At 38.2% G+C, this 21,976-nt stretch overlaps 1 protein-coding gene across 1 annotated transcript in view; it reads right to left on the bottom strand.

Annotated features, from left to right (window-relative positions):
• The window catches only part of LOC138023057 (KICSTOR complex protein SZT2-like), a 90,186-nt gene that overhangs the window by 60,379 nt on the left and 7,831 nt on the right, over positions 1–21,976 (bottom strand). The window contains exons 8-30 of the mRNA XM_068870088.1: positions 21,520–21,655; positions 21,117–21,198; positions 19,772–19,823; positions 18,780–18,869; positions 18,575–18,629; positions 17,813–17,911; positions 17,632–17,690; positions 15,373–15,446; positions 15,184–15,206; positions 14,024–14,119; positions 13,436–13,474; positions 13,193–13,322; positions 12,984–13,006; positions 11,529–11,603; positions 10,766–10,816; positions 9,247–9,396; positions 6,839–6,959; positions 5,316–5,728; positions 4,391–4,469; positions 2,762–3,028; positions 1,774–2,020; positions 772–1,293; positions 1–46 (exon numbers count right to left, since the gene is read on the bottom strand). The exon at positions 1–46 is cut by the window's left edge and continues 868 nt beyond it. Coding sequence (XP_068726189.1) covers positions 1–46; positions 772–1,293; positions 1,774–2,020; positions 2,762–3,028; positions 4,391–4,469; positions 5,316–5,728; positions 6,839–6,959; positions 9,247–9,396; positions 10,766–10,816; positions 11,529–11,603; positions 12,984–13,006; positions 13,193–13,322; positions 13,436–13,474; positions 14,024–14,119; positions 15,184–15,206; positions 15,373–15,446; positions 17,632–17,690; positions 17,813–17,911; positions 18,575–18,629; positions 18,780–18,869; positions 19,772–19,823; positions 21,117–21,198; positions 21,520–21,655 — 2,929 coding nt within the window. The remainder of the gene's footprint in view (positions 47–771; positions 1,294–1,773; positions 2,021–2,761; positions 3,029–4,390; positions 4,470–5,315; positions 5,729–6,838; positions 6,960–9,246; positions 9,397–10,765; positions 10,817–11,528; positions 11,604–12,983; positions 13,007–13,192; positions 13,323–13,435; positions 13,475–14,023; positions 14,120–15,183; positions 15,207–15,372; positions 15,447–17,631; positions 17,691–17,812; positions 17,912–18,574; positions 18,630–18,779; positions 18,870–19,771; positions 19,824–21,116; positions 21,199–21,519; positions 21,656–21,976) is intronic.

Genomic DNA, 21,976 nt, shown 5'->3' with positions numbered 1-21,976 from the left:
GAACTCTCATCTCTCTCTAAAGTAGGTGTTGGAGTCGAGCTACCCTCTGAAATGAACGAAAAGTTCATTAAGTCAGTCGATTCTACCCTTTCTTAAGGCCAATGGCTGTGATGCAGGGACAGTGAAAACGTAGTGTAGGCAAGCAGAGATTGTACAATCTTCGCTTGAGTACACAATACACACGTCCCACTTTTAGGAAAAAGGCGAGCAATATTGTAAGCTTATTTACTGGTTAGTGTAAAGAACGAAGACCATAAACCTGCTCCTAACATCTGGGCGGCATTGATAACCCTCACCGCTCTGTTTACAAAGACAAAGGGGCGCAGGGTGTGGTAATCTTTCTCTGTAAGGGGTAATCATACCCTATAAGTCTGCAGTAATTTGGAACTCTCTGTTGCGGCAACGCTGCAGTCTTTTTCATGATGAAGCAAAACGCAATGCTCTCTAAGTGAATACTTAGCACGAATGGACTAGTAATCACGCTTAGCCCCAAATGTAACCCGTCCATTTCCGGTTTTTTTTTTTTAACCTGTTTGCGTGCTTCTTAAATAGGAAACATTAATCAGCGCTTCACCACCACTTTAAGCTCACTAAATTTAGTGAAAAATTGACTGCACGTAGTTCTTAATGAGAGAAAGGGCAGAATGTATTTTAAGATTACTTACCCTGACCAATAATTCATCCGACGTTCTCTCAACATTATAAAAAAAAAATTCCCAGACAACATCAATTTCACTAGACTATAAAACTGACAGTTGCAGTTAAACAAACCTTCCAGAGAGGTTTGTGGAAGCAAAGATCCCTGCTTTTTCGCTTCAATGTCCGATTCAGTAACCACACTTTCCTCTTTGGCCCCGATAGGACCCTTCTCAGTTGCCCGATGAGGGCTTCTAGGACTGGTCCCTGTGCTAGAGCTGTTGTGGCGGCTATGTCTGCACATGTGCCTCACATACTTGAAGCTTGCAGGCAAAAATGTTAGAATGAGCCTACCACAGCCAAGAGCAGTCACAGCTCGGACAAAACACCTCCATTTAATCACAGAAATATTTTTGTCTCGTGAATGTTTATCTCTGCTGTCTTTCTCTGATGTCGATTGGCTAGATTGTTCCACAGAGCATAGTTCTTCAGGAAAGGGAAGCCGGGTGCCATTTCTATTCCGACTCTGGAGATGTTGCGTAAATCGAAGAGAGTTTGACTCGGTCAATGTGATTTCACGGTCATTCAAGCGGTCCATACTTTCCAGGAGGAGTCTGAAAAGATTCTCATTTGGAGAGTCGCTGTTGAATCGTACAGCTGAAAGGATAAGAATTTCAAATCATTCCGAGTTTTTTTTTTAATCGAATGTAAAAGGAAGCTCGCGAATGCTTTCGCTTGAATTTGAATTACTACCATGTTCGCTTGGTAATTTGCTTACGTAAACGTAACTCTCGTTACGTTCTTAAGGTGCCCCCAAACGAGGAAACGATGTTTAAGGAAAATTTTTGCGGAAGCAAGTGTTTCCCTGTTTGCAGCCCCAGGAATCATTTGCTGCGAAAGCAAAAATGTGTCCTCGTTTGCGCGCCGAGGAAACATTTTGGGAAACAATGTTTCCGCAACAATGTTTCCTCGTTTGCGGGCGCCTTTAGTCAATCAGCGGTAAGAAAAAACTGCTTGTGACTTATTCGCACGCATTTTCCCGCCATTAGCGCCGGTTGCACGCATTTACTTTGCATTGCGATTGGCTGATCTGAATGTCGCGGTGGATGTTGCAAGTCTTTGACTTTTGAATAGTACCTTGAGGTATTGTCTCTATCAGGGACGAAAACACCATTTCCACCTGACGAGTCTTTGGTAAAAGACCAATGACATCGAATGGGAAGGGAACTTGCTCGACCACCCAGTTGCTTTGAATAGGACCTGACTCCTCAAAGGGTACTTTGACAATATTCTGAGGGGTGATGATGGTGTGATCGTTGCTCATTGCCCAGAGATGATCAAAGGAAAGAAGTGCTGAGACATGTTTAACATCCATTTCAAAGATCTGTAAAATCAAGAAAACATAAGAGCTACAGAAATTATACAACGAATGGAATGATATATGAAATAAACCATATATTGAACTGCGGATATGAAATCAAGTGAACCTATGATCCTCGCAAGTTTATCAATTGCGTAGAGAAGCCTGAAAAATTCAGGACTTCAGCGTCATATCTCAGGTGGTTAGAGGCGTCGCACCGGTATCGCAAGGTCACGGGTTCAAACCCCGTTGAAGTCCTGAATTTTTCTGCCTTCTCAACGCAATTGTTAAAATTGCGTTCATAACTGCGAGGATCATAGCTTCACTAGAAATTATACACTTTTACAACTTTTGAGTTTGTGATTAAAATTTCTTGGGTGTAAAAAGGAAAGCCGCGCAACAGTTTACGTTATGCTAGCCACTTAAGGTGGTTCTAGTCTGTGGATAAAATCCTTAAGTTTTACCATTCGAACGGGTGAAACGTTAATTTCGCTTCTCCCTTGGCGCCCGTTTCTCGAAACTTTTCGGGTGCCAAAATTCCCTCTGTATCTTAAGCCTGGAGAGGTTTTGAGCCACCAAACTTCACACTCATTTTGCTTTTAGTTCTCTTCAAAACGAACTAAAAGACCAGATTTTTAAAACAAGTGGATGGCAGTGTCACAAATGGCTTCAAGGGCCCGAAACGTTATCCAGACTTCCGAGAAACATCCCCTAAGAACAAGTTACTTAATCATCTGGAAGACTTCCATTTCGAACTGTACTCACCGCACGAGGAACTTCATTATATTGTAGTCCTTCCAGATATTTCATCTCCGAGTTCAAATGAGTGAGAATTCCAAACTGAGGTTCAGCCCAGACTTCAGTCACCATGTTAAACTTCCGTTTTGTCTGCGACAATGACGGCTTCCCTTCCAGTGCCCAGTCTGCTATGGGTTCTTCATTCCGATCCAAATCAGAAGGTTGACGATATGGCGGAAACAGTACATACTGAATGATGCAGGAGTAAAACTGGTCGCTTTCCCCAGAGTGGTCCTACAGATATAAATACAGACCTTAAACTTCAGGCATTGTAAGTTGGTGAACAGTTATACAGTTTTCTATTGAATAACGAAAACAATAGACCCTTTTGGCTTGGACATTTTGTTTTCCCAACTCCATGCACTCTTTTTAATGAACAAAACAAAGGACCAAACCTCCTGAGTATTATCACATGATCTGTATTGGGAAAACAAAATGTACAAGCGAAAAAGGTGTATTAACGAGGCTCAAAACAGTTTCAACACTTCCAAGACATTGTGCTTGTTACAAGAATTGAATCTACACAACCGTTTCACGTAACTGCAATGTTATGGTTAATATGAAACGCCAATTATTGCTTAACAAGATGTAATGTGATGTAATAGCTTACCATAGCAACAGAAGAGCCTTCTAAAACTACCCTATCTTTTTTTTCCTTAAACACTTGTATGTTAAACACGAAGTTGCCGACACCTAATTTTTGTTGCTTAAAAGTTATTACATTGTAGCAAGCTAGGATAAAACTATCTGCAACGTTTAACATTTCTCTGAAGCATGATTTAAAGCTGCCTTCAAAGCTGGAAAATTAAAGGTGGCTCTGAATCTAGTCGTAAGAATTTTCCACAGAGGACTTTATCTCATCTTAGCTGGTTTAGCACTGTCTGGCAATAAAAACTGGGGTCACCAAGCTCGTTTTGGAGATATAAGCGTTTAAAAACATATAGGGTGTTGCTAGATGGCTTTCCTGTTGTTCTGATAAAATTTTGCGTCATAATAATAAGTGCATCTCGTTAAGCTATACTTTGTAACATTGCCGTTATGTGAAACAGTGTTGTCGAGCCTTTTGTTTCGAGCTTGTGAAAACCAAACCCATTGGTGTCCTGAATACCCGCACTTTTCCGCGCTTTCAATAAGTCACGTGTAACTGCTTTGATCTTTCATTGGTTTATTACACTGTTTTCGTCTGTTTTGATTGGTAAGTAAGAGTAAAAAGTTACGTTATGCAACGGCGACAATCAATTTACAACTGCTCCTAAACTGGGAAATTTATCGAATGTAACTTCACTGAATAACGTCTTTCATCTTCAAAACATCCTTTTTATTCGAAAGATAGAAGCAATCCTCGCACTAAACAGGACAATTTAAGTAATTTAATCGTCTCTTATAGACACCTGAAAAATTAATGGGGCTTCTACGGGATTCGAGCCCATGACCTCGGCAATACGGTTGCAATGCTCACTCCTGGTCCAAGTGCGCTTTAAAGGGTAATATAAATGAATTGATCCGGACCATTCAGTCTACAGATAACAGCTAACTTTTAGGTTCCTTTCTCAACGAAAGAAGGATTGCATGACAGGCAAGCAAGCATTTCTTTACCTTCATGGTTAGTTCTTTGGCCATGGCAATAATTCCTGCACTGTTGCAAACAAAGTTGTATCCTTCCTGTAGTCGCAGCCTAGAAGTTCAAAGGTTACGTTGTTATCATTATACAAGTATTAATGTAGTCGTCGGCGTCAATGCACAGTCCACTTCATCATCATCACTATCGTTATCATCGTCCGGCATCATCATCAGCATCTTCATCTAAACTGTCATCGTTGTCATTTTCACTGACATGGTCATCATGAGTTGACCAATTAGCAGTTAGATAGGATGTTTATTCTCAGTATATCACTTTATTATATCTCTCACTTAGTACGCGCGTTGTAATCGGTCAATTTTGCGCTGTCGACCGCTAGTTTTCTTTCCCGCGCGCCGGATTAACTTCAGAGATATAATAAATATCTTACTAACGTCGTTTTCTCGGTTAGTAAGAGGTATGTATGTTATACACAGAATCGATAAAAAGGAGAGAAAACGGAAAAAAATATTAGAACTAACACCACGCCCTAATGATGACAAAAATTATCAAATTGTGGAAACATAGAAACAATGGAAACAAGAAAAAAATGGAAAAATAGAAAAAAAGATACATCAAGTATACAACATTAAGTAACTAGGTAACTAAATAATACTTGCATGCATAACCTAATACTTAGGACACTTGAAAATAAGAGGGATATCATCCCATTTATGGTGCACTCAATTGTCCTTGTTCTGATATAACAATACGAGGAAGAACCGCTGGATTTTTCTTTGCATAATGTACCTAAATCGAGGAAGATATTTTTATAAGATGTTGTGACCATAACATTCCGATAACGTGTTGATTTGTAGAAGTAAACCTTCGCATTCATAGTCTGGAACAAGGTCAACAGAACACACCCTTACCTTACATAATAGTCAAAGAATGTGCCCTTACTTTGTTAGAGTCGACAAAACTCTGGCAACATCTTCTGCACTCACAGCAGGGGATCCCTCATCTTGCATGGTCCATATCCACCTATGGTGATGCAGATACTGACACAAGGTCTTCATATGATTTTCATTGGTTCTGTGAGCATATATGCCTGTCAAACTGTCATACACTTTGTAATGGGGCATCTCTGGAAACGGAGTAAACAGATCTTGTGGTATCCTCTCATAACGGATAATGATTCTCTCCAGTAATTTATCGAACATGATTACACAGGGTTTCTCAACCACTGATCGCTGACTTGACAACTGAACAGCGCGTTGCAGACTCTTCGTCTTGGCTTGAGCTTTAGGTGTTTTGAGATTCACGGCCAGAGGAGCTGTGATCTGAGACAACATTGACTTCAGGTCTGAAACAATCTGCGTGAAGAGATAACTAATTTGAAATTTTCCCAACACAATACAATACATACTTAAATGACCGCTCTCCATAGGAGGGGCTTTTCAGGGCCAATGAAACACAATTATCAAAACGATGGAACAGATCAACAATAACAGCTGTTAAGAATCCCAACTGGCCCGAGGTAAAACCAGTTGGCTTATAATTTACAAGTGCAGCTGGGAAGTTGAACCAGGGACTACCAGGATCAAACTGCCTCACACTGTATCCCTAACAATGTATCTTTCGTAATTATAGGTTTGTTCAGTGCACTTTCTTTCCTTAAAAATTTATTGTATAATATAGAGTCGTTTTCAATTGAGTGTCGAAAGTAATTAGCGAATTACTTTGGTTTTACATTACTTCACTCAGTGATTGGTTCAAAGTTCTCGCGCCACTTTTTCAACCAATCAGAAGCAAAACCAAAACCAATCGTGGCTCGCGCGTGCACATTTTCCCGCGCTTTGTGTCGGCTACGTGTAATTACTTCGAGTTTTGATTGGTCTACTGGATTGTTTCCGTTCTTTTTGATTGGCCAAAGTAATTACTTTGGTTTTGGTTTTACGACACTCATTTGAAAACCGCTCTATTGCATAGTAATATCACAATCAATCAAATTCAGCGCATGTGCAGCATGCATCGTAAATGGGAAAGGCATTCTTCCCAAAACCACATCACAAGTTACTAAGGAAAGATTTTCTGAAAGAGTGTACCCTGTAATGAAGTTTGGACAACCTTAGGCAAAGACTTCCTCTTGACTTTTAATTACTACCTATACTTGGTTGTTTGCAACTGTTGTGATTGACCAAATTTGGTTTTAACTCACTGAAATGAAAATCAGTCTTAACAATAGGCCAGTTTCGTATTCTAACGGTTGGACTGGGTCTAGCATGAAATGGAGGCTAATGCGGGCAAATAATTTGCATTTGAAATGATTTGCCCGCATTAGCCTCAATGCCATGGTAGATCCAGTCCAGCCGTGAGAATTCGAAAATGGTCTATTGCCTCTGCATAATTCTTCAATTCCTGTCGCTTAACAAAACACAACAGAACTTCCTGAACAGTTTTTGACCAAAATATTTTTCACTGACCTCATGTCGAATATTCCCCGGTGTTCCTCCCAGAAAAGCAACTTTAACTATAACACAAGGACCTCTTACGGTGATGCGCGCGATACAGAAAGACGTCGGAGGGTCATCAGGATTCATTCCGCTTAAAAAAATTAAAAATTGTTAAAAAACGGTAAATAGTTTAGAGCGGTATTTAATTGTGTCGAAAGAATTTAGCGAATTGCTTTGGTTTTGCATTTACGTCACTCAGTGATTGGTTCAAAGTTCTCGCGCCATCATGTCAACCAATCAGAAGTGAAATCAAAACCAATCGTGGCTCGCGCGTGCACATTTTCCCACGTTTTGTGTCGGCTACGCGTAATTACTTCGAGTTTTGATTGGTTTACTGGATTGTCTCCGTCCTTTTTGATTGGACAAAGTAATTACTTTGGTTTGGGTTTTACGACACTTGATTGAAACTCGCTCTAGAGAAATTAAACCTTGTTGTTATGGTTTGCCGGGCTGACTAAATCGTCCAAACCAATGGCATCAATATGTAATCAAGCAATTGCAGAGTGTGAAGGGAGAAGAGTATGATTCTGTGCAGTCCATGATAGTAATGTAACTTATCATACACTAATTGGGCTGTAAGGAGTATTATAGAGAAAAACAGAAAAGGAGCACAAGGAATACTCAGGTCGAACCCTCATATTACAACTACTCTAGTTATTTCAGGAATTTTCAGTAATCTTGATTTTTTTTGGCAGTTTACACCATAAGGGATTTAAATTAAATAGCATTCTGTACATTCAATGACCACTACCCGTCTCCTTTACTACAAAGCCGAGTATGCCAAGTATCATTTGCAGTGCATAAGGACAATATTATTTAATTAATATTATTATTTGGGGAGCAGAGATGGCATAGCGGTGAGAGCACTCGCCACCCACCAATGTGGCCCGGGTTCGCTTCCCAGACTCGGCGTCATATGTGGGTTGAGTTTGTTGGTTCTCTTCTCTGCACTGAGAGGTTTTTCTCAAGGTACTGCTCAGGTTTTCTCCTCACCAGAAAAACCAAGATTGATTTGATATGAGCTAATTTCATTAGTATCCCCAATTAGTGCTCTTGTGTTGAAACCATAGTTTTTGTTATTATTATCATCATCTTCTTCATGATCATCATCATCATCATCATTATTATTATTGTCATTATCATTATCATTATCATTATCGTTGTTATTATTATTATTATTATTAATTATTATTATTATTATTATTATTATTATTATTATTATCGCTATTGTTATCGTTTTTATTATCATTCTTCTTCTTCTTCTTCTTCTTCTTATTATTATTATTATTATTATTATTATTATTATTATTATTATTTTCATAACCAACATACTCAACCCACATATGACGCCGAGTCTGGAAATGCATGTAGATAGTTTTTGTTCTTCTGTAAATAGCGTTATCCTCTGACACTGAGTTTATGGCAAAGAGCGTCTTAACATTCTATAATATTGATTTATAATTTTTCTTACCTTTATTTTATCAAATCTATAATACTAAGAGTTGTTTAATTTTTTTTAATTTTTTTTTATTTTAATACACATGTTTATAGGAAACGAGAATTTTTTTAAAAAAATAATTATTATTGCTATTATTAGAATTAGTACTAGTATTTGTATCTCTATAAGCCTAATACTTGTTTAAGAGTTCTTTATTTGGTTTTTTCAGTGTGTATTTTTACTGATAAATAATAAATTATTATTATTATTATTAAATTATTATTATTATTATTATTATTATTATTATTATTATTATTGTTATTATTATTATTATTATTGCCACCTCAACCTTAGTAACCTATACTCATTGGTAGAGCATCCGAGCTGGTAATAGGTAGGTAATACGTTCGACTCCTGTTCAGGAGCGCTCGGATATTTATACTTTGCCTTGTTATCATGCAAATTTGCTTAGACAAGTCATGGTGTTAGAAATAAATTGATTTCATAAGTTCAAAGAACTTGTTACATTTAAGTGAAAGTTCATTCTTGACTTTGGAAGCTACTAGTTATTCAACAACCTAATCTCGCCGACGTACAAAATCTCGACATTGAGGCTTTCGACTGTATCACACAGTCTTCATCACCAAAATGAGCCCTGTGTTGTCACGTGACGTCATGTATATTTAGTCACGTGGTAAAAAATGACCGGTATTCACGAGCTTTGAGCATGCCATGCTCGCGGGTAAATTGCCCGAAAGTCACGAGGCCTTGCTAGTCGTCAACGAAAGCTGTACCGTCTAAACAACTGTTAAGATTTAGATGCAAGGCATCTGCTTCGTCACAACAAGGATTGAGCACTATGGCTACCACACCTCACTGATTCTTTAAAATCAACAACCCACAATGTTGATTTTCTTTCAAATCTAATCGTTCTATTTACCTGATAAACTTAATATAGGAATGGTTCTCCAACAGGACAAATGAACTCCAGTTTCTACAGAGAGAGTTAAGCGAACTTAACGCCACCCGACACTGGATAGCACTGGACCGATCATTCTCCAAGGGAAGATGAAGATTTTTTGGCAAAGGACTGAAAAGAAAAATTACTTAGTTTCATTTAACAATAACAAATAGTTGAATGATGACATAAAAATTAGAAAATGTTTTATAGAAATTAAGTATCATTACATAGTCAAGTTGCCTAAACTCAAGTGAAGTATATTTAAGTGATATTTATAAGGGGTTTTAAGGGAGTTGAGAACGTAGTTTTTTATTCTTGCAAGTGAAATTGCCAAATAAATTGCTTCTCTTAACTCCTCTGTTTGTTGAAACGTCTCAAATCTCCCTAAAAACTACTTATGACGAAAACGTGTAAACACCAACAAAGGACTTCGGGTTAACGCGGAAGTAGCGTTGTTTATTCAAAGAGCATTCGTTAACATTGCTAAGTAAACGTTAACCTTTGTTGGTGTTTAGATGTTTTCATCATACAATTTTTTTTCGGGGATTTGAGATCTTTTAAGGGGATTTGAATCCACAACAAAAATAATAGAAACTCTGCTCTTCCATACAAATCCCTGAAGTTGTCCCCAAATACACTTCACTTGAGCTTTAGGAGCCTTTTTTGACATAAAAGGGCCTCAGAACGGATCTGGGACCCGTTTCTCCAAAGTCCTAATAACTTTTCGAGTGTCACTATTCCCTCTGTACTTTAAGAAGGGAGAGATTTTAAGTCATCAAATTTCGCAATCATTTTGCTTTTAGTTATCTTTTTACTTTTTAAAACAAGCGGATGGCAGTTTTACAAATGGCTTCTAGGGCCCGAAAAGTCGTCAAGACGTTTGAGAAATAGACCCATGGCCACTCACGCCCCTCACTTTGGGTGCGGTAATTATCCCTTTACTTTTCAAAGATGACGTTTCAAGGCACAAATGTAATTTTTTTGTTATCTAAGACGTGCTAAAAGCGAATTTTCGTTCCTTGGTTTTGGCGTTGGCCTCAGGAAACATAACATCAAGAGAAAACCATTGTCAATAAACTTTATTAGTATATACCACACAAGTGAATAGTGCTCTCAGGACGTGCTGATTGGCTAACTCGGAGATGATTATCCAAGTATTATTCACCTCCACTTCGGTGAATAATTGTTAATGAGTATATACCACACGAGAGAATAGTGCTTTCCCCGCATTCTGATTGGCTACCTAGGAGGTGAAGAGCAAGTACCATTCACCCCTGTGGAAAAGGAGAAAAACAAAATGGCTTCCCGTTTCGCTTCAGTAACCGAGGGGAACTTTTATCGATAAACTGGGCTGATTATTCAGCTTGTGTGGTATAATTGTCTGAGCATATCATACTACAACAATTATTCACTTCAGTGTCGGTGAAAGTGATGGATATTTACCTCGCTGCTCCGTGGTTCGGTGAAAATTGAACTTAATGTTACATCACAAACTCACATATCATGCTCCAGGACGAGTCCAATCCGATGACAGTGCATCCACCTTTGCCTATAAAAGAGTCATAGTTCAGGACTCGAAAATTACATGCAAGTTTAGGTCAAAGTAGGGCTTTATGAGCAAATGACAAAAAAAGCTCAGTTTTACGATGCTGTCAACCTATCCTTTCTTAGGCAGTAAATATTGGCAAATAATATGAAGCAAATGTAACTTCTTGAAGTCCATGAATTTATTGAGTTACAAGGATCACACCGGAAGTTATCTGTCACGCTTATCTAAGGCTCTAGAGAATGTTGGAGCGGAAATTGGTTAGTGTGCTGCTCTCAGAGCTAGAGGTCGCAATCCTCGGTGAACTTGAGTGTCTTCTCTCACTTTCTTTTTAATAATGCGAATCGTGTAACTGGTTCAGCCATTCGGTAGACGCAGTACATGACCAAGGACCCACATGTTAAAATAGTAACCGGACTAAAGCAAACATTTGCAAACATTCCTCTGCGCCATACCCATAGTTACCCATGTTTTTTCCAGTTCAAGTTATGTGTACAAGGGCCACTTGTTAAACTAGAGAAAACAAGGAGCTGGAACTTAAAGAACTGCACGAGAAAACTACACTTGTGAGATTTTTATCACAACTCTAGCTCTTTAAATCCAGCAAAGAAACCAAACTTTAAAATTTGGCGGGCTGTACTGCAGCATTCGACCACCTGAATTGGCCAATCAAAATGCACGTGCAATCAAAAAGAAAAGGTAGGAAACAACTCACCATTCTGTGGTATCAAGAGACAACACTGGCTTCCAAAATTTTGCAAAATGTGACTCCTGTGATTTTGAACTCTTCCTGAAATTGTATATCTCATATTTAAGTATACATGAAGAATACTACTGCACGCAACCTACGTACAGTGAAAAAGGTTGTAAGTAAAATCCGAAACGTTGCATCGCGTTATAGCAGAACTGGAATAGGCCTCTTGCAGCTTGTGATCACATGGTACAAAAACTTGGACCCTGGAACGCAAATTGCCCAGTGGGATATTTAAAACAAAGAAAATTTAGATCAACTTGCTTTGTTTTATATGTCTCAGTGCGCAATTTGCGTTCCAGTATGGTGGGTTTTGTGCCATGTGATCACAAAGCTGCAAAGGGCCCTTTGGTTTAAGAGTTCAGAGATGAACAGAGTGATCATCTCTTACACTTACCCCCCCCCCCCCCCCCCCATCAAGGTTAGTGTTGAGGCAAAGATAGGGGTAAGCTTTAAGTCTTCTTTTTAGCCTCAATTTGGTGAACGATTTAGCACCAGGCAAATAGCCTGACTTCTTTTTTTTTGTTGTTGTTTTTGTGCTCTCACTGAGAAGCCCTTCAAACTAATCTAACCAGGTTGACCACAAGCTGGCAGAGGTAGACCACACTGAACCCCAGGAACTCCACTACTCCCTACTCTTCATGAACAATGTGTGGATGCTCTAACTGTCCCACGCTGTTAACAGCAAGGATGGTGAGATGGGCCCACAGTTTATAACCCTCCTCCGAAAAAAAACTTGAAAAGTCTAACCATTTGTAGATGTCATTACAAAGGCAGCATTTTCCTCTCAGTCATTTTAAGACCATGAATATTAGTCTGGAGTATTAGTCAAACTCGTGACCTCCGAAATCCTTAAACAACTAAGCCAACCAGTGGGTAGAGAGAAATGCAAAAATCTTGTAACGACTATTTTCGTCCCGCAATAGCCCTTAATCACACGGCGGCCATGTTGAGTCCCGAGGGATTGAAAACTATTGTTTTGCCCACCGAATCTCGTTTCCAAACATTTCAACTCGAGGCTCGGGGTACGAAAATCTATTGTCTATGGCCAATATGGCCGTCGCGCGAATAAGGCCCATTACCCCTTGCGGCATTAGGCGCTTTAAAAACAACATGTAGAAATGAGGCATGGAGTTATCCCCAACAGAAAAAAAAAGTCCAAGCAATGGGAAAACTACATGCTTTCTGATTTCAAGTCTGCAGGGTTAGTTCTAGCCCGAGATGAGATCCTAATTTCATAGACTTATGTGTTCCTTAAAGAATACAAAACGTTTACAATGTTGTCATGCATTAAGTCCAAATTCAATTTTCCGCATTCTCCCACGTCTCACTTGCAAGTGCAGAATTTCAAACTTCACATCATGTTTTCATCATTGCTAAATCAAAGTCTAAAATGGCATAGAGCAAAACGAACTTTACCTGGCATGCTGTAGTGACAATACCTGGAGAGAAAACAAGAATAGGTGACTTACCTAAACAGAAGTTGACTTCATCTGGGACAAATGATCACTTCAACATTTCTATTAGCTGCGCTAAGTCTAGTTTCACGTTTGCCAAAACACGAAACAAATTTTTTTTCAACACTCCTTAAAAACGACTTAAATGAGAAACCATTCTTTTAAACTTACAGGTTTGTTAGAGTTTGGTGGAAGGTAGAACAACGGGACACCATTCTTAGCACTCCCTGGAATTGTGTAAAAACTGGAATTGGAAGAGAATGACTGTAGATGAACAAGCATCTCATCTGTGCTCTGAAGACTGGGGAAATGAAATATTAAAATATCATTCAAGACACATGAAATACCAAAAAATAAAGATCTTCGAGCATCCTTATGTGAAGTTTTAAGATTACAATCTCATGAGAAAACTACCTCTTTATCATTTGACGAAATCGTCGGACAACAAGTGTTCTGCAAAAGGAGAAAAACAAATAAAATTTAAGAGTTGAAAAATAATTTTGCTTCCTCTAACGCACATTATTTTCATCAAACAAACACCACAAACAGTTAGTCTCAAGTCTTGAGAAAAAATGCGAGAATCAATGATCAATTTACACCTAGCCTGCGTAGCAGCTGGATGCGTCACGAAATCCCGGTATAGTACTATAGTATACCGGCGGTTTTGTCTGTTTGTGACGCAGGCTATTTACACCAGGTTAGGGTTAAATAATTAATGAATCTGAGATACATGTCAAACGACTAAACTATTTCATTATAATTGACTTGGAGGCTTTACAATAGAGGCGAGGTTGGTCAGTGCGATAGGTACAAAGAGCAGAATTGCAGGGTTCAGGTCCTTATCTAAGAACCACACTGGAGATGTTCAAAGTAGTTCATGACTACTCCTCAGTTGCTAAAAGTCGATTTGTTTGCCTTCTGTCAGAGGGTATTTTTTTAACGTTTTGGCAATCATTTAACTTGTTCTACCAAAGACTGTGCAAAACTTTTCTAAACCTTTACCTGTAGCCACTGGTAAAAGGCTGTTTCGTGGGGTATGTTACATCGTGAAGAAATTCATATGGCGCCTCAGCTGTCACTTCCACGTGAGTTATACTGCTGAAAGAAACAAAAATAAGGTATGGCATATGTTTGGTCCAAAGCACTTAGAGCAGTTTTCAAATGACTGTCGAAAATAATTGAGCAATTGCAATTGCTATGCTTAGTGATTGGTTTAAAATCGAGAGCTACAAGTAGCTTATCAATCAATGAAACTCCAATCGAGAGGAAAACCAAACTTTTTCCCGCACTTTGAGCAAGTTACATGGAATTGCTATGAATAGCCTATTTCCTAGTTGCTGCATGCCTCAGTTTCAAAGGGAGACCTGGTTCACAACCATTCAAATGGAAAGGAGTTGTGTATTCTTATGCAAGTAAAACACATTTCCCTTTCAATAGTTGAGCACCAAGATTCCCTTCGAAACCGAGACAAACAGCAACTCGGAAATGGCCTATTTTGATTGGTTTCATGCGCTGTTTGCATCTGCTGCGATTGGCCAAAGCCATCACTTTGGCATTTGTTTTTCGACACTCAATTGGAAACCGCTCTTATTTTTAACATAAGATTGCCAGTACATGAAAAAAAAGGTTACATAGATCATCGCAGTTAAAGCTACTTGATCAGTTGAAAGCAAGACTGAAACATTCCAGCCTTGAACAGGGTTTGAATCTGATTCCATGATTGTGCGATTTGTACTACAATGCTCTACCAACTGAGCTAATTTACTTGAACTATTGGAGGGTTGTCCTGTAAGACCGTAGACCTGTAAGCCGACAGGTAGCCTATATTTCGGGCAAAACCTGTTGGCCGTCTGTTGGCCAACAGACGACCAACAGTCGGCCGACTGTCGGCCGACAGACGGCCGACAGACGGTAGTTCTTCTTCACAATTACCGCAGAATGAACTGTAAAGCTAGTCAGAGTTATAACTTATGCCCGTGTGAGCCTTGAAGAACAGCAAAGCTGTGAGGAATGCTGTGCAAAATCAATAATCATCACCATTTTTCTTGCGCTACTTCACTATTCTTCTCGTGGCTCTGCTGCCAACTTTCAGCTCTCTCAGACACTCTCACACAATGATCAGATTCTGCCAGTTACGGCAAACTACTTGCAGAAATACTTACCTTGTTGGGGAAAGAGGCCAAGCCTACAAGAAACAATGGAACGTTAGCAGCATAACCTAAGAAAACATGTAGCGGAGTCTCATGACAGAATTTGAAAATAAAAACGGTAATATAATATTGACAATATTCTCTTAGTGTGCGAGTATTAAATGTTAGAGGGTACATTTTAACACTCGTGAATGTCCTTACTGAGAGAGCCAAATATTCTATCTGCACATGGTGCTTCCATGGAATTGTCAGCTTCACTTGTAACTGCTTTCCACCTACAAAACACATTTTGCAATAAAAGAGAAGCTTTTATGATATTACTGACAGTGGACAGATTCATAAAGCAAAAGACTACTTTGAGGCAGGCAAATACGTCAAACAGAAGATCCACTACTTTGACGTGTCAAAGTTAGTGAACCAGTCTCTCGTGTTGTCAAGTTACCCAAATTTAGTAAGACCATTGCACCAAAAAGTCATGCTTCAAAGAGAGATGGTCAATGCTCCTGTCTGTCAAATAAACCTAATTCAGCAGAGAAGTGCATGCTTCCACAACAATTTACTGAATCACTTGAGAGTGATAAATCCAATGGCTAGGGACCCACTATTTAAGGTGGCTCAAAACAGTTTCAACTCTTTCAAGCAACGTTCTTATTAGAATGATTGGCACTACAACACTGTATCATGTAATAGCAATGTTATGATACCATGTAAAACAACAATCAATAATAATTATTGCTGTGACCGCACCTATGGTTGCTATAGTTTACGTCACTACTGGGTGTGATTTTGACACTTTTAACTTAAGACATTGATAAGGGGTTTTCTTATATTGATTCGGGGAGAAATTATTGATTTGTACACCGTAAATGAGCACGCAAGAAATGTTTAAGTACGAAGTAGATGAATATGCGTCTTTTGTGAGTGCAAGATTTTAGTGTACCCACGAGTTCCGTACAGTTGAACAAGATGCAGTCATTATTGCAACAAAATAAGTCACCATGGCAACGGGACAGCCCTGTATAAAAACACCCTTTATTTATTTTGTCCTAAGTTGCTCATAATTATCTCAAAAACGAATCCAGTGACCCTCATTTTTTATTGCTTGAAAGCAATCAGCGCACGTGGAATAACATTATTATTTTATTAAATATTCATTAAATTCTGAACGCTTGGGCACTTTAAATTAAAGCCAGTTAATTTCCAGCTTGGCAACACTTGACGCAATCAGTATTAGGTCGTACGGTATATGAGCTAATAACCGAGATCGAGTGAACCAATCAGACAGCTAGAAATACAATATCCGAGGTTGCAAATCAAATTTCATAATAATTAGGCTTTCAGGTGAAAGCCCAAATTCTATGGAGTGGATTGAGAGCCACCTTAACTCTGTGTTTTTTTTAAAGGTGATTCTGAATCCCCTACACATAATTTGTTTGAACTTTGAAGAAACTTTCACATTGGCCTTCTGATCATTTTCCGGCAATAAAAATGGGAGTCATCTAGTTCGCTTTTAGGTATGAACAACCAAGGCCAAAATATAGGCTTTCTTGTTGCAAAGGTAACTTATTACATGTCACAATAATGACCGCATCTTGTTTGGAAATAATTGGTGTTTCACACGGTACCATAACATTGCTGTTATGTGATATACAGTGTATTGTTGTAGCGTCAATTGTTATAAAGAGAGTGTCTCTTCAAAGTGTTGAAACTGGTTTGAGCCACCTTAATAACAGCTGCATTCAGGCCTCAATTGTACAAAAGGCAGATAGCAGTTAAGTCCCTGCATAAATCACTGCCCAACACAAAAGTGCTATTTAAACCATTTTGAGTTATTCCCTGAAGAAGGATTTGTCTAGTGGATACCTTTGCCTACCACTTAAACAGACGCATAATACAATGTAAATGTACAGTAAATAAATTACTGTTATTTAAATGGGTTTACATTGTACTGAAGTTCCTTTGATTCAAATCATTGAAATGTTCCAGTTGGTTAGTTGTTGAATTAATTATGAATTATGAAAATTTTATTTATTTTATCTTGATCAGTGTTTAATAACAATAATTACTGTAACAGCAAAAAAGCTGAGCATTGGCCAAACAGTCTTCACATACTAATTTTTATCCATGTTAAAACAGAACTCCTCATTTTAGCAGAATGTTAAACATAGCTGAGTAAGAACATTAATTTTTTGCTTGGTTTTTCTCTTTTCTTCTTTTCATTGTGCCATTTTACCTCCTCTCTCTCCTATTCCACCATTAAGGCGTCAAGTGCTGCAGTTGTGGCTCATGGCTGCAGCGGTTTCAGGAATTGAAAAGCTAGCCATGGCAAAATGTATGTTTCGATGCAAGAAGACACAGCAGAGGTCCTCTGGACTTCCCCGGCACCTTTCTTCCACTGAACAATGATGCAAATTTTTATAAACATCCATGTATGAGAAACAGTTTGTTATTGCTGGATACCTTTCGTTATAGACACATCTTGAATTGAATATCCTTCCCTGAGCCTCACACTTAAAACACTGAATTAAATCAAAGAATAAATTAAAAAATTAGAGGAAACATCAATTATTACTATAATTTTACAATACATTTTTTTGAAAACGCAACAAATTTAAAGCAAGCAAAAGTTTCATGTATGTACCTTGTTATATTGGTGTGCAGCTTAGTTTCCAGATAACTTTTACGCATAGATGGCTGCATTGCATTCTGTTCCCACTTACTTAGTGCATAAGACATGGACCTTAAGTGTGAAAGGAAATGAATAAAATGTTGAAATAATTAATAATAATATTAACGGCAGATTGATCTGCCTCGTGCTTGCAAATGACATTAACACATTCGGGAAAGAGTTGTGGAGTCTGATGGAGGAAAATTGCTTTGGGATAAATTTTACCATTCAGATAGACCATGTTATTCAGAGCACTGTTGGTCTGACATAGCCTTTTCAGATAAACAGAAAGGACTGTGTGACTTAATTCACATACAGCTGTAGAGGTCGCCAGAGAAGCAAGCAAAGGGAAAAGAAAAGGGACAGTTGTAAAAGTACCATAACCTAAGAAGAGAAGAAGATCTGTGGTTGCACGTAATGACAAATTAAAGTAATGCACGTAGTGTTTGGGGGTCTGGGAATGGTGACAAGAAAACTAGCTATAAATGAGTTAGTTGTAAATGGGAGTGACCAACATACACTTGACTTTCAGTGGTCTACCAGGATGGCAAGGTTTGATACAGTGTACATGTACAAGGGATTTGCCATGCAAGCTTAACCCATTGACTCATGGGATTGAGACTTTACTCTGTCTAATGCAACACAATTTTGCTCGCCAACTGGGGGTGTCCTGAGCCTCATGAGGAGTGAATGCGTTAAGGATTTGTGAAATACATAGTCTCACTTTTCTCTCACCTTTTGCCCTTCAGTGTCCAGGCCAAATCATCCTCACTCAGTTCCAAACAGTCACCTTATGTATTGAACACAATGAAGTTAACATTACAAGATTTTCCAACTAAACAGTTTCATAGAACTTGGCAAACATATTACAGTATAATAGCCGAATAATATTATCATTTATAATTTGAGACAAAAGTTAAACAACAACGTCTAGAAGTACCAATCCAAGAATCAATCTTGCTGAGATCAAAATCCCTTTGAAAGTTCCAGCAAAGCAGAGCTCTGTGGTAGAGGTTCATTCTGCATTCACCTACAGAGAGAAAAAAGAAAGAGAAAGAAAATCATTCCACAATTATATGACATAGTTTAATGCTACAGTAACTCTGGTTTAAAGAAATTTGAATGTACAGTGTAGCTTAAAACGTTTCAACAGTCCTGCATCTTTATCAGGGGAGACACTAGACAGGAATGTCAAAACATTTTGGTCTTTGAACTGTCTTCAAGACAGAGTAGCATTAGCAATGTGAAACTCAAATTTATCATAATTCCACAAATTATACGGTAAGAGTCACTGACTATATGCTAAAGGAATGCATCTCTGGTCCATCGGCAAGTGCATTCTATTGATATGGGTAGCACCCCTGTGATCGTAAATTTCCATCATAGATCATTACATGACATTGTAGGAAACAACATTAGAAGTCTTTAAATGTCCAATGATCAAGAAACACCCGAAGAGTTGTTACAGAACTACAGCTGCAGTAGACCACAGAGGAAATTTCTCAAGATAATGTACGGCAGATGACAGCACAATTGAAAGACACAGTCATTAGAATAATGTAGTACTGAAAATTGCACCCCAGTCGGTTGATTTTGTGTTATCATTCAGTTTAAAACTATGATAAGTTGATAAAAGTTAAAAAGTTCTACAAACTCGGAGCTAAAAGTTAAAACTTATGAAATATGTCGTCCGTTTTTTTCAACCGGACTTCATCAGTCAATGATGTGAATGTTAAAAAGATGAATTTTAAAAAGGTTTTTAACGCCTCTTGGGGGTTAGAATAGTGTCATAGATGGCTGCTAATTCGTAACCATTGTCTCTGTTTAACGCCGGTTTCGTAAGTTGATGATACATGTAAATTAATTACTATATGTGTACATGTGAAATACTCATAAGAACCAATCAGTCGGAGGGCACATCATTCAACCTACATTTGGCTGACACACTATCTCCTTTCTTCACACCTCCAGTCTCTCTTGGGACCTAGAGGTATTGAACCAAAATGGCTATCAATAAAATTACAAGATTCTTTAAAACTTGGACACTGGTGTTGCCAAGTAGCTGTTATTCCATCTGAACTTGGAAGGAAAATGAGATGTACATAACTGTATACCATGACAACAAAAAGAGTAGAACCCATGAAGAAAGCATGTTCATGTGAAAATTTGTCAAGATTTCAAAGGTCTTTAAACTGATTACTGCTTGTGTTTTCAACCCTTTCAGCTTGAATAATAGGATTTTTCATTACTCAGGCCATAAATGCTGTTACAGTAACAGTTATTTTATGCTTATATCATTATGCATTTAACATGCTCCTACATGTATTTGTTTAACGATTATAGTTTATGCTTAGGTTCAATTCACCACGAACATTGCTATCCCAAGGCATGAAGAAATTGTCAAACATCAACTCCTGAGCTGCTCAATCCACCCGTAATGTGTCAATGATTACATCTTCTGCATTGTGTCGATGCTCCTATCCGACCAGCAGATCTTCACATTCTCATCCTCTAACACCCTCACGTCTCCCAAAGCCTCCTTACACCACACATCAGCACACTTCACACCATACTTCTAACAAGTCTACACCCTCAACCCCATTAGTACTACAATAACAATTCCAGGGTTTTCGGTTGAGCCTGGAGGCAGGACGTTTCGTCCACTCGTTTCCCATTCCATGTCTGGTACTTTGATGCCAATATTTGAGGGGTTTGTTTTATTTTTTATTACAATTATTATACTAATTTTATTTGCTTAATTTTTTAAGGAGAATTTGAATGAGCTCAGGCCTTGCCTGGGAAACTGATTTTTGGGTCCCAGAAACACAGGAAATATTCAACGTTTCTGAGTGTTCTATTTTAAAATTAACTAGGCTAAGAGGAGGGGGGGGGGGCAGACACCCCTACATGTAAGTTGTCACGCTCGCAAGGCACCTTGCAGCACCAAAAATGTCACGTCCAGTGCTTTCAGAAATAATGTCCACTACTTTACAAAAACTTTCAAAAAACCCCTGAACAATTCTAATAAATATTTATACAGGGTAATAATATTATTATAACCACTTAAGCTGTGGGTCCTGTTACAATAATAAATCAATGAGTAAAAGAAACTGACAAAGATTGAAGGCTAAAAAAAAGCAGAATGTTAAAATCCTAAAAAATGCTAGAAATTATGACTTAAAAATAACTGCACCTTTATAATAGATAGCACCTCTATAAATGTTTGGTATTAGATATTTTTAGCACATTAAAGTTTAACTTCAAGATAAATACTAACTGGGGGTGCCTTAGCCAGGTAGGCACCTGATGTTGCCATGGCAATAAACTGCATCATGTCACAGTGAGGAACATAACCGAAACTGGAATTTAACAAAAAGAACAAAACAATGTTATAAGCATAATTATGTTACACATACCTTCATTCTCATTAAATTTTCTGAACACTACAATGTATGCATAATGGTGATATCAAAAAAATTGTTTTCATCACAGAGGTTTAAAAAACTTCCTCTTTCCTGGGATTTTTTACATTGCAAATTAAGGTGAGAGTTAAGTTAAGGGGTGATATTTATTTCACAAGCTTAACAAGGCATTGATTTTTGCAGGACCCGTACGTATAAGTAAAAAAATTGCTACGGTAAACACAGCTATAGAAATCTAGCAGAGATTGTGTAACCTACCTACAGTGTGCATGAAAGCCACTTCCAAGTTTAATAAAAGAGCAGCACACCGTGCTGGCTCGGAGCTGTGCCAAGAGTGAATCAACAGCTGATGCATCAGGAAGAGCAAACACGCCATCAGTAATTACTACAGCTCCTGAATAAGGACAAACAAAAGTTAAATGTCATTCAAGTTACAACACTCAGGTTTCACAATAATTATGATTTACATGTACATGTATTGTTTTACAGCCCCAAAATAATAAAATGAATAGGCTTGATTGGCATCCACATTAATTTAAGACTCTAAATATAAATACACATTTTGCCACTTCCATGCACTCAATAGCACCTTCAGGAATCTCAATATATTGCTGAGCATGTGAAGGCTGAGTGGCCATGGTTTGTCAAGCTGACAATTTAAGTTAACACAATACTCTGACCTACATTTTGTAAAACAATCACAATAGACTATACA

Source organism: Montipora capricornis, chromosome 11 (assembly GCF_036669925.1).
Source record: "Montipora capricornis isolate CH-2021 chromosome 11, ASM3666992v2, whole genome shotgun sequence".
Taxonomy (NCBI): domain Eukaryota; kingdom Metazoa; phylum Cnidaria; class Anthozoa; order Scleractinia; family Acroporidae; genus Montipora; species Montipora capricornis.
The sequence above is the reverse complement of the archived record's forward strand: the minus strand, read 5'-3'. Positions and strand labels throughout refer to the sequence as shown.